Below are 13,500 nucleotides of genomic sequence, written 5' to 3'. Positions count from 1 at the left end.
ACCACTGCTCTGTGTGTAATCTGGAAACAGATCTGCTCAGGCTATTTCTAAGTTTTGCAAAGTACTGGAAACAGAATGAGAGTTGACAAACTGTATTTCTGTATCACAGCAATACTATTTTTCTTTGTTCTCTCTCAAGCTTTCTTTTAAACCACTACACAGAAATACCTAAAAAAGTAAATGACAATGAAATGATTATACGAAACAAGCAAAAGCAGAGATCTTCATAGCATTAATTCACATTTGTTCCAAGCAATTAAAAGAAGTATTTATATCTGCATTATTAGTAACTTCATCATTAATATAAATATAAGGTAATCAACTTCTTTGTAGTTGCAAATAAAGAGGGGAAAAAAGAGGAATTTTGTAGTGTATCCCTGTAAAGCTAAAAATCATTGCATCAGATCTCTACAGTTACAACAATCCAATTTTTTAGAGTTAAGAGGCTTGGGTGTACTCATTGGTTCCCTAGAAAAAAATCATAGTATCAAATTATATATGAAACTTGCAAAATAGGTGTTTACACTGGATACAGTGCAGCTTAAGAATCTAGCTCTGAAGTTATGTTGACTGTAAAAACATGAGATGCTAAACATAGCTGTAATTCAGAAGATTCAATGGAAGTCATGCTTTGATTATGTTCAGAAGAAAACCACACATATGCAACTTTATAAAATTAAAGACATACTCAAGTGTGGAGAGAGCCCACTTGAAGTAATTGGAGGACTTGGACTTCTGCAGTAAGAAGTTGTAGGTCATTATGAGTCATTGCCATCATTCAGTTTCCTCATATGCAGAACAAAAATAGATCATATGTAGGAAACAAACAGACCAAGCAAGAAACAGAGTGTTACTCAAAACATGTAACTCAGAGGTAATTAATTAGAACTTATTATTTGGTATAAATTGCCTTGTGCTGCCTCTCCCAAGACTAGAAACTATTTTCCTTTCTCCCTATCTATCCAGAACTTTATGAAGGGTTTCTATCACGATGTTTTGGGATTGTGTGGCACTTTTTTTTTAGTAGCAGGGGAGGGGGCTGCAGGGGTGGCTCCTGTGAGAAGCTGCTAGAAGCTTCCCTGACTCCAAATCAGACCTGCCTCTGGCCCAGGCTGACCCAATCAGTGACGGTAGTAGTGCCTCTGGGATGACAAGGGGAACCTGCAGAGGGGGAGGAGGTTGGGATGTGAGAGAAATACCTATGCAGATACCAAGGTCAGTGAAGAAGGACGGGGAGGAGGTGCACCGGAGGAGGTTGATGCCTCTCCAGCCCGTGGGGAGATGGCAGGCTGTCCCCCTGCAGCCCGTGGAGGTGAAAGGTGGAGCAGATGCCCACCTGCAGCCTGTGGAGGACGCCACGCCAGCGCAGTTGGATGCCCCCGAAGATGGCCGTGACTCCATGGGAAAGCTCGCGCTGGAGCAGCCCGTGCCTGAAGGTCTGCAGCTTGTGGAAAGGACCGATGCGAGTGGAGAACTGTCTCCTGTGGGAGGGACCCCATGCTGGAGCAGGGGAAGAGTGAGGAGTCCTCCCCCTGAGGAGGTACGAGTGGCAGAAATAATGTGTGATGAACTGACCCCAACCCCCATTCCCCATCCCCCTGCGCCACTGGGGGGAGGAGGTAGAGAAAACCAGGAGTGGATTTGAGCCAGGAAGGAAGGAGGGGTGGGGGGAAGGTGTTTTAAGACTTGGTTTTATTTCTCAGTATCCTTGTTTTGATTTGATTGGTAGTAAAGTAAATGGATTTTGTTTCTTCCCCAAGTTGAGTCTGTGTTTTGCCCGTGACTATAATTGGTGAGTGATCTCTCCCTGTCCTTGTCTTGACCCAGGAGCATTTCTTTATATTTTCTCCTCCTCATCCCACCGGGGCCGGCAGGGGGAGGAGTGAGCGAGCAGTTTCGTGGTGCTTTGTTAATGGATGGGCTTATACCACAACACACGGGATGCCTATTTCTCATTTATCCATTTATTCATCTTTCTATGCCATAAGAAAGTTAAGGATAGCAATCTCTTGGCTGTAATTTTCTTACTGGTATCTTTTATCTTCCACAATTCAGAATGTTTACAGGAGAACAAGAGGAAGAACAGAAGAAGAAAATGCTATGTATGAAATATATTGAGACTGCAAAAGGAGTCTTGTTCACTCAAAACTTTCACTGCCAAACTTCAATCAAAACAAGGAACAGTTGCACGAATCATTAGAGTCTGCAAGATTTTAAAACCCAATCATCATAGTTTCAGTTCAAACTAACCCATTTATCTTCATTTCCATGTCATTAAACTAGTGTTCATGGGGAAAAAATATCCCCAAACATTAATACCTTTTGGAGCGCACAGTCTGCAGTGTGCCATGAAAGTCCCAAGTCCCAAAATGCCCTGTCCTAAAATGGCCTCAATCTACCTAGCAATCCAGCTTCAAGTTACTTCAATGGGTTTGTGATTCTGAAATGGAATTTTAAATGTAGACTAACAGAAAGAAGCTTTCCAGAATGTATTGTGCTTCAGGTGAAAAAGAAAACTTCATTTTCAGGATGGTTTCTGGTTCTTAATTCCTGTAAGTCGCATGTACATCCAAGGCTGTTTTTTTGCCCTCCCTTGTGCTTAAATCATAAGTTTAAGTTGGACTTACGCAGTTTTGCCCTCACTATCTTGTTTGGTGGCACTGGCTCCCTTTTTACCCAGCAATGAAGCCACTTTTTCAGGATTGCCATTCTCCACTGCCTGCAGCAGCCGATCATCGTTCTTATTCCACTCATTGGTCTGGGGTTAAAGAAAAAGAAGGGAGAAAGATTATTAGTACCAGCACTGTGCCCAGGCTCTCCTGAATGATCCTGCACACATTTATTACTATTGAAAACTGAAACAAAAGCCCAACCCAAAAAAATGGCACAGAGAAAGACACATAAAAGTTAAGTGTTTTCCACATTTAGGAACCTGAGAAAGAAGCTGGCAGGAAAGAGCTAGCCAAGCTTGGGTTGGAAAGCCACTCCTGCACAGGGCACTGTCCAGTCAAGGTTAATGGAGTGAGGCAGAGTGCAGGAGAGAACTGATTGATTTGATTTATCCCATCTGTCGTGGTTTAACCCCAGCCAGCAACTAAGCACCATGGAGCCGCTCACTCACTCCCCCCCATCCAGTGGGATGGGGGAGAAAATCGGGAAAAAAGAAGTAAAACTCCTGGGTTGAGATTAAGAATGGTTTAATAGAACAGAAAAGAAGAAACTAATAATGATAATGATAACACTAATAAAATGACAACAGTAGTAATAAAAGGATTGGAATGTACAAATGATACGCAGGGCAATTGCTCACCACCTGCCGACTGACACCCCGCCAGTCCCCGAGCGGCGATTCCCTGCCCCCACTTCCCAGTTCCTATACTAGATAGGACGTCACATGGTATGGAACACCCTGTTGGCCAGTTTGGGTCAGCTGCCCTGGCTGTGTCCTATGCCAACTTCTTGTGCCCTGGCTGGGCATAAGAAGCTGAAAAATCCTTGACTATAGTCTAAACACTACTTAGCAACAACTGAAAACATCAGTGTTATCAACATTCTTTGCATACTGAACTCAAAACATAGCACCATACCAGCTACTAGGAAGACAGTTAACTCTATCCCAGCTGAAACCAGGACACCATCACTTTATGATTAGTCATTAAAAAGCACATGATACTCAAGCCAAAAGAAGAGTTCTCACAACACCTTCAATGATCAACATCAGGATAGTTCAAACGGTCAAAACTGCAGCTCCATCAGGCACAGACACACGCTTTAGCAGCAGTTACCGACAGTAATTGTACTGACAGTTGTTGTTGTCCCAAAACGGGGTTCTTCACCCAGTGTGCGAAGAGCCGATAACACACAGAGTCGAGATATTTGTTTATTTCATGTCTGCGTAGAGATGGGTGCTAGGTGGTAACTCCACAAAGCTAGCACACACTTGACATGCAAACAGGGTCTTATATACACATCAGAATCAAGAAAAAAGTGGTAACAAAATACATGATTGGTTACAAACAATTTATATAACAAAAGTACTTCTACACATGTCTAAATGATTACCTAACTCATTACATTAAGGTGGTCTTAAATTTACATACTCATTATGCACAAGTGGGTGTCATTTTTAATATTAAAATCAAGCTAAGGTAGCTAAGGACAAACTTTTTTCTTGACAGTACTCCAGAACTGGGCACTTGTGATATAAATCAGAAGTAAGGCAATAGCATTGACAGAACCTCATTGTTTCACCTCCTTGCTTCAATGGATTCAATGCAGAGACCTTCCATTCTTGTTCCTATGGTTTCAACAACAGATTGTCCTTCCGACATCACTGTTGACTGTGTGGCTCCTCTAAGCTTCCCCTGTGCACAGGTTATTTCCTCTGCAAACCTAGAGATGATTCTATGGTTGCAAGATACTAATAAAGTAGCTACTATACACTTGGGGCTGAAAGTGCCCAGTAAAAATCCTTCATCATTGGGATCACACACAGTGTGTTTAGTCGACAAATTGCTTTGAGTCCAAAGATAAAACTTCATATCAAAGCCCATTTTTGGTAGTTTAAGCTTGCATTACCTATTTTACGCATTGTTTTCTCTGTTACAAAGTGAACATTTTCCTTTCCAGAGGAGAAGCACAAGAATTAAAAAAGATGTTAAAAAAGGTAACAACTTTTTTCATCACCACCACATCAAGATATTAAAACTCAGTTGTTTGAGATTACCAGTAAATGTCACGCAAGAAATGACAACATATAACAAGAGATAGTTCTACTTAATACTTGTACACAGTGTTTTCCATGTGCAAAGACCTGAGCAAACATTAACTGGACAACTGTGTTTCTTTATCTTTGGCACTGTAATGGTTTAAGCCCCAGCCAGTAACAAAGCACCACACAGCCACTTGTTCAGTCCTCCCCCAGCCCCAGTGGGATGAGGAGGAGAAAATATAAAGAAAAGCTCGTGGGTCAAGACAAGGATAGGGAGGGATCACTCACCAATTATGGTCACAGGCAAAAGACAGACTCAACTTGGGGAAGAAACAAAATCCATTTACTTTACTACCAGTCAAATCAAAACAAGGATACTAAGAAGTAAAACCACACCTTAGAACATCTTCCCCAACCCCTCGCTCCTTCCTGGCTCAACTCCACTCCTGGTTTTCTCTACCTCCTCCCCCCCCAGCGGCACAGGGGGATGGGGAATGGGGGTTGGGGTCAGTTCATCACACATTGTCTCTGCTGCTCCATCCTATTCAGGGGCAGGACTCATCACACTCTTCCCCTGCTCCAGCATGTGGTCCCTCCCATGGGAGACAGTCCTCCATGAACATCTCCAACGTGGGCCCTTCCCACGGGCTGCAGTTCTTCACAAACTGCTCCAGCATGGGTCCCTTCCATGGCATGCAGTCCTTCAGAAGCACACTGCTCCAGCGTGGGTCCCCCACAGGGTCACAAGTCCTGCCAGAAAACCTGCTCCAACGTGGGCTCCTCTCTCCACAGATCCGCAGGTCCTGCCAGGAGCCTGCTCCAGCGCGGGCTCCTCTCTCCACAGATCCGCAGGTCCTGCCAGGAGCCTGCTCCAGCACGGGCTTCCCATGGGGTCACAGACTCCTTCGGGTACCCACCTGCTCTGGCGTGGGGTCCTCCACGGGCTGCAGGGGGACAGCCTGCCTCACCATGGTTTTCACCACAGGATGCAGGGGAATCTCTGCTCCGGCGCCTGGAGTGCCTCCTCCTCCTCCTTCTTCATGGACCTTGGTTTCTGCAGGGTTTTCTCTTACATGTTCTCACTTCTCTCTCTCTGGTTGCAGTTTCTGTGCGGCAGCAACTTTTTTTCCCTCCTTAAATATGTTATCACAGAGGTGCTACCACTGTCGATGATTGGCTTTGTTGTCCCCAAAGTGGGGTTGTTTACCCAGTGTGCAAAACACCAATATACTGTAGGGATTGGCGCTCGGAAGATCTCGCGATGTACGGAAAGAGAAGGGTTAAAGGAGGCGGGATGACCGACAGACAGTATATAAGGGCGTGACGCAGTTGAATAAACGCCATTTGCAGCATCCTCATATTGGTGTCAGTGCTCTGTGGCCCAGGGTATGGTGGACCCTGTGCCGAGTCCCACGGGGTGATCAGACGAATGTCTACAAGTGGTGACCCCGACGTGATTGGACATCGGCGGATTACGCGGGGCGTAATCGAAGGCCTGGCCAGGCATGGAAGGAGTCCTGAAGGTGTTGGACTCATGCTCTAGAGAGGTAAAAATCCCTATGGGACAAAAAGAAGCGAAAGCTTGCCTAGAGCGGCTCCTGAAAGAGGAAGCGATAGAGCGCCCGGGGGACATATTGTCTCCTGAGTGCTGGCCGAAATGCACCGCGGCTTTAGCGGAACGGGCTATGGCGACGCAGCATGGTCCGGAGTTAAAGACGTGGGGGCGGATTAGGGCGATTTTCAGAAAAGTGTGGGAGGAGGGCTTAACATGGAAGGAAGCAAAGAGATTGATGCACGCGCAGGCGGATCGGGGCGTGCAGGCGGATGGGGAGGCGCGGACAGAAGGGCTGACGGAGGTAGCGGAGCAGACGCCTCTGGTGCTCCCAGTGCAGCCGTCGGCACCGGCCGAACCACCGGGATACCCTTGGGAGGAGTTTGAACGGGAGCGTGAACGGGCGAGAGAGGAGGAGCGGGAGAAAGAGCGACAGTTAATTCAAGAGGCAGAGGAACCCGTGGCTGAGCAAAGGAGACGGGAGAAGGAGAGGCAGAGACTAGAGGAGGCGGAGAGGGCTGTGATGAAGGGATCAGAAAAGGAGCAGGTAGAGGAGGGAGCGGTTCCCCTGTATGATCCGGAGGATTGGGTGCCGGGACGTGTTTTGCGAACCGCGCCACAAGCGCACCCTAAGATGGCGCCGACATCCGCTTTCTCCCCGGATGTCTCTCCGGAGGTCGGGAGAGGCGGAGCACGGCCAAAGGAAGGAGGAAGGAAAGTCAGGACACTCCCTCTTCCGCGCGTAGCGGAAGAGGAAGAGAGTGGGCCGGACTCAATCGAGGGGTCGGCTCAACGGTTAGAGGAGGCGTGGCAACTGGTGGGCGGAAACCGCTGTCCGCCGCACGCAGCGATAAAACAAAAGGCTATCTCCGGCTGTAAGGCGCAGTCGGCAGCAGCCAGTGAAAAGGCAACGCCTATGCCTTTAATACCTGCGCCCGACCCAGCTACAGATCCGCTGCAGATGTTGCAGCGAGTAGTAGAGGAGATACAGGAGCAGGTGAAGCAACAGCGGCAGCTGCTACAAGCAGCTGGGGAACAGAAAGGAGTTCCCGATTCACCGAAGATCACGTTGCCAGACTGGAAAATTGTAGCAAGGGAATGCGTTATGGACGGCATACGTTTTGAAGGACCCCCTTTAGTTTGCCCAGTCCGAGCTGGTCCAGGTGGTGTAGGGGTGGAGTGGTCTCCGTTAGATAGCAAGCTTTTGCAACAAGTGAAGAAGACCGTGGATGATTACGGCTTAGGACATCCCATGACAGGCTCTCTTTTAGATGTGGTTTTTTCAGGTTCACTGACTCCCTGGGATTCGCGACAGTTTTGCAGTATGATTTTGACTCACACCTTTTTCTTGATTTAGAAAGAAGCTTGGACAAACAGATTACAAGCAGCACTAGTTGAGACCCAACAAGAAAGACCCAGAAACAGGAAAGTGGGAAGGTGGGAGGCGCTTGGTGACACAGGGAAGAGGGTATGCTGCAGTACAATCATCAGAGCACCCAGACTCACGTGTGCGCTGGGTGCCGTCACGGTGGTTGAAACCAGACCTCAGTCAATAACGATTTGTTGTGAGTTATTTTGCAGGATGCCGTTCAGAAGATCATCTGAGTACCTGCACTGTGGTCGTTGTGACCCTTGGGTGCTTGTCAAGTATGACCGCTGTGGACAACAACTCTGGAGACGCACCAACCGAGCATCAAAATGGTGTGACCGATGTTTTGAACACCGCAGATCCACTTTACAGCAACCGCTGTGTGTACCCCATAAGCAGGGGACTATGATATGCTTTTAGACAAAGCCAATCAATTACAGGAGGCAGGTGACAGTGGCTTGACAATCTCCTCTCGTCGACCTGGCAATGGCTCCTGTCTTTGATTGACTGAAAAACGTTGACCCTATTTGGAATCCTTTTGGTGGTGGTTATTATGGTTTGTTGTGGGATACCAGCACTGACTGTTTGCGTGCGGAAACTCTTTATACAGAGTGCGGGTACCCACCAGTACACGAATTACCATGAGGTGGTGGGATCACTTATAGCTGTAACGCCAGTTTGTACCGTCGGTCATCCGCCATAGTGAGGGGGGACTTGTAGGGATTGGCGCTCGGAAGATCTCGCGATGTACGGAAAGAGAAGGGTTAAAGGAGGCGGGATGACCGACAGACAGTATATAAGGGCGTGACGCAGTTGAATAAACGCCATTTGCAGCATCCTCATATTGGTGTCAGTGCTCTGTGGCCCAGGGTATGGTGGACCCTGTGCCGAGTCCCACGGGGTGATCAGACGAATGTCTACAACCATCTCCCATTGTTATGGCTTTTTTCATAGTTCTAAAGATTTGAGCTACAATGAACTCAGATGACTGTTCTCATCTTGAAATTACTCAGTAAATGTTACTAAAACCAAAATTCATCTAATAGACTACTGTTTACTGCTGTACACATGGCGGCTCTTTCCTTCAAAAAAAATCCATGGGGTGTCAAAACACAGGCTTAAAAAATCCCCACACTTCTCAAATGGTTATCCAAGGACCACCTAGAATCCTCAGGTTTTCCTTACACTTAAAAATAAAAATATATAAACAAGAAACTGATCATCAGCATGAGATGCATGGAAAAGACTGCTTTCTAACAAAGTTTTAAGACTGAAGAACTACTGAATCAATAGTTTTTCACTATGTATCAAGGTCAAATTGCAACTCACATAAAGGACATTTAGCCTTTCAAGTCTTCAGGATTTCTGCTGCACAACTGCTTCATGGTCAGTTGGGAAAAAGAGAAATCATGAGATTTAAAGTGAAATTGGCTGGACGATCTAATCTCACCTTTTATCTGGTAAGTATATTTCAGTGATAAGCAGTCTGTAAGATACTGGGACAATGCCAACTATGCAAGCAAAGTTTGTTTATTCAGCTATTGTGTTAACTATCTTGCATTCTGCAATACTGTGTTAGACACAATGGTCTGTGAGGATCAGTGTGCCTAATAACCAGGGCATACACCTGAACTCTCTGGTTAGAGGCAGTGACAGGAACAGCCTGTCAACTTTCAACATTCAGTGCCATACACATACTAGTTAGTAGACTGTTTTTAAATTCAGCACCACTTATTTCTTGGTATGAGTATCTGAGCTGACTACCCAGATTTTTAGTAACACCTTCCAGTTTCTGTTCATTAGTAAATTTAGTCAGAGAACACAGGTACTTGATGGATCTTCTTGCTTCCAGATGGGTAAATGGACATCCACCCTGCTGGAACCCACTCAACTGCAACATTACCTCACTTATTAGGACTGGCACTTCATAGACCCATGGCTCCATCTTTCCTCCTATCTACTGCTAAACCTCTCCAAACATTGCTTATCTTGCCACTTCTGCATAGTAAGCTGGTTTTCATTAATTTTAGAGCTGCTGCCCTTTTCTCCTCCCCATTATTCTGCAAAGGGGAACAGAGACACAAAGGTTAATTATGAAATTCTGCAGACAAGAACAAAAGTTTAACACCAAGCAGAACTGCACACAGTCCAGAATTACATGAATTAATCAGTGTTACCACTGCAGTAAGATGTATTCATAAGGTACCAGCCACCATGGCACCTTATTTTTGTATTACAAAAATCCACATGATAGCACAGATCACAATGAAAGCAGTTTCCTTTATTTTTTTCTACTAGCAAAACTAAAGTAGATTACTTGACAAAGCTCCACCCTCTTAATATACTCCACAAGCACCAGAAAACATCTTAGATGGTTGTTTTTAAAACCACTTCACATTATTTTTTATACCTACTAGAATGCCACTGTAGGAAGAAATACAATTTTAAAATTCATAACAAAACATATATTAAAATCTCAAAAATATTCATAGTACAAAACCAGTCTATTTATAGTTGAATTTATCATCCTTGTAAAGGACACATCCACTGTTACTGGGTGTCCTGGTTTCAGCTGGGATAGAGTTAATTTTCTTTCTAGTAGATGGTATAGTATTATGTTTTGGGTTCAGTATGAGAAGAATGTTGATAACACACTGATGTTTTCAGTTGTTGCCAAGTAGTGTTTAGACTTAAGTCAAGGATTTCTCAGCTTCTCATGCCCAGCCAGCAAGAAGGCTGGAGGGGCACAAGAAGTTGGGAGGGGACACAGCCAGGGCAGCTGACTCAAACGGGTATTCCATACCAGGTGACATCATGCCCAGTATATAAACTGGGGGGAGTTGGCCTGGGAGGGGGGGGCTCGGGAAATACTGGGCACCAGTCGGCGGGTGGTGAGCAATTGCATTCTGCATCACTTCTTTGTATATTCCAATCCTTTTCTTATTATTGTCATTTTTTGTTATTCTTGTTATTATCATTATTAGTTTCTTCCTTTCTGTTCTATTAAACCGTTCTTATCTCAACCCATGAGTATTACTTCTTTTTCCCAATTTTCTCCCCCACTGGATGGGGGGGAGTGCTGGCTGGGGTTAAACCACAAAAGTCTTTTTGGCGCCCAACGCAGGGCACCAAGGGCTGAGATAACGACAAACTTAACCAGAGTGTGTTACAACAAATTTGTTACAAGCATTCATTATATTAGTTTAATAGTCACTGGTTACAATGTTGATTTATGAGTTCTTAGAGTTGTGGCGCTTGTTTTTAGAGTTCAGTTATATATCACCTCACTGGCTGTATGTAGTCCCTGTGCTGCTGCTTATCATCCGTGGGAGGTGGATTTAGGTTTTTGCTTTGATGTACTGTGTAGTACTGGCTTATGGTATGATAAAATTATCGGTCATGGGACTAATCTGGTATTTGCGCTCAGCATTGTCGTCACCTCTATATTTTGGGAGCCATCTGTGGGAAACTATTAATAATTACACCCTTTACCTTTCCTTCTTGGAGAGCCAATCTATGGGCAAGAACCTTTTTTCCCCTTTCCCTTCTCCAGTCTAATTACAATGGCATTTGAGAATTTTGAAAACTTTGAATACGCTTGGGATGTTGAAACCAGTATGGTCCCATTGCTAGGAAATAGCATGTTCCTGAATGTTGTTCAGGTCTTGTTTAGGGTTAAACAACTATTTAAGAAGATCACCCAGAGATCTGCCCTGAGGATGGATAATTATGAGTGGCAGGGTATGTGGTAGTAAGGGCAAGTATCTAGGACAGTGGGAACCTCCAATGATTTGGAAATTCACCCCTGAACAAGCACAGAATCCTGAAAAACTAGTAAAATATTTGGAGAAAGTATGCTGTCACCCTGGCAACTCCAGAGAGACACAAATCGCTGCAATGTGCTGGGGCCTGGCCCATGCCTATCGAGCCCTGTTCAACACCACTCAGTAAGCTCAAGGGGAAGAGAAGGTTTCTGGATCTAACAACAAGGTGACAGGCACTGTGGTTACTCCAACACCCCCAACCAGTACTGCAGCTGAACTAGTGAACCAACCTGCATCAGTATCACTTGCCCCCATACACAAGAAGAAATATACAAAAAAATCAGTTCGCTTAGCGAAGGAGGAAGGTGAACCAGGGTCATCACGGGAACAGGAGGAAGAGGCAGAACCAGAAGTAATCACCTGATCCCTATCACTGAGTGAGCTGCAGGATATGCAAAAAGATTTCAGCCATCGTCCAGGTGAGCACATTATCACCTGGCTGCTCCGATGCTGGGACAATGGGGCTAATAGCTTGGAATTAGAAGGTAGGGAAGCCAAGCAGCTGGGATCGCTTGCCAGGGAAGGTGGCATTGACAAGGCAATTGCAAAAAGGGACACAAGCCATCAGCCTCTGGAGGCGACTCCTGTCAAGTGTGAAGGAAAGGTACCACTTTAAGGAAGATGTTATATGTCAATCAAGCAAGTGGACCACAATTGAGAGAGGTTTCTAATATCTGAGGGAATTAGCTGTGCTAGAGATGATTTATTATGACCCAGACAACGCAAAATTATGCAGAGATCCAGGCAAAATCCAATGAACACAACCCATGTGGTAGAAGTTTATACGGAGCGCACCATCGTCCTATGCCAACTCACTGGCAATAATGACCTGGAAAGATGAAGAGGCACCGACGGTGGATGAAGTGGCTCTTCCTCCCTACAAGCCTGCATCTTGGCTGTGGAAAAACTGTCCGCATAGTTCAAAAAACTGATCGAACTGATCTAAAAGATGTATTCCCGACCTGTAAGGACCAGTATCTCCACTATATAGGACTGAGCGTTCCTCTGCCCAAGAGAGAGAATATGAAAGGTACAGACCACGAGGTGCCTTGTGGTTTTACCTATGTGACCACGGAGAAGACATGAGGAAATGGGATGGAAAACCTACCTTGGTCCTAAATGCACGGGTAGGTGAGTTGCAAGGAAAAACCACCACAAAAGGGGATTCTACCAGGAAAAATGCGACTCCAGTTTCCAAACAGAGTAGAAGGGGTGATCTTACTCCTGATCCTCTTGAAGGGACTCCCGAGCCAATTGTACAAGAAGTGGGTAATGGATACTCTGACCAGAATTAGAGGGGCCCTGCCTCCAGCCAGGTGGAAGAAAGGAATAACTGGGTCTATTGGACAGTATGGATTTGATGGCCTGGCACAATAGACCCACAGGAGTATAAGGCTTTAGTAGACACCAGTGCACAGTGCACTCTAATGCCATCAAGCTATAGAGGGGCAGAACCCATCTATATTTCTGGTGTGACAGGGGGATCCCAAGAGCTAACTGTATTGGAAGCTGAAGTAAGCCTAACTAGGAATGAGTGGAAGAAATACCCCATTGTGACTGGCCCAGAGGCCCTGTGCATCCTTAGCATAGACTACCTCAGGAGAGGGTATTTTAAGGACCCAAACGGGTACCATTGGGTCTTTGGTATAGCTGCATTGGAGACGAAGGAAACTGAACAGCTGTCCACCTTGCCCAGCCTCTCTGAGGAACATTCGGTTGTGGGGTTGCTGAGGGTTGAAGAACAAGTGCCAATTGCTACCACGACGGTGCACCGGTGGCAATGTTGCACCAACCAAGACTCCCTGATTCCCATCTACAAGTTGATTCGCCAACTGGAGAGCCAAGGAGTGATCAGCAAGACTCACTCACCCTTTAATAGTCCCATATGGCCAGTGCAAAAGTCTAATGGGGAGTGGAGACTATTGTGGGCTGAATGAAGTCACGCCACCGCTGAGTGCTGCTGTGCAAGTTATGCTAGAACTTCAATATGAACTAGAGTCAAAGGCAGCCAAGTAGTATGCCACAATGGACATCGCGAATGAAT

At 45.6% G+C, this 13,500-nt stretch overlaps 1 protein-coding gene across 1 annotated transcript in view; it reads right to left on the bottom strand.

Moving 5' to 3' along the window:
* The window catches only part of LOC126035548 (ankycorbin-like), a 352,600-nt gene that overhangs the window by 123,343 nt on the left and 215,757 nt on the right, over positions 1 to 13,500 (bottom strand). Inside the window, exon 4 of the mRNA XM_049794190.1 lies at positions 2,628 to 2,758. Within this exon, the coding sequence (XP_049650147.1) occupies positions 2,628 to 2,758 (131 nt within the window). The remainder of the gene's footprint in view (positions 1 to 2,627; positions 2,759 to 13,500) is intronic.

The sequence above is a fragment of the Accipiter gentilis genome, chromosome W (assembly GCF_929443795.1).
Source record: "Accipiter gentilis chromosome W, bAccGen1.1, whole genome shotgun sequence".
Taxonomy (NCBI): domain Eukaryota; kingdom Metazoa; phylum Chordata; class Aves; order Accipitriformes; family Accipitridae; genus Astur; species Astur gentilis.
Note: the sequence above shows the minus strand (reverse complement) of the source record. Positions and strands in the feature narration are given on the sequence as shown.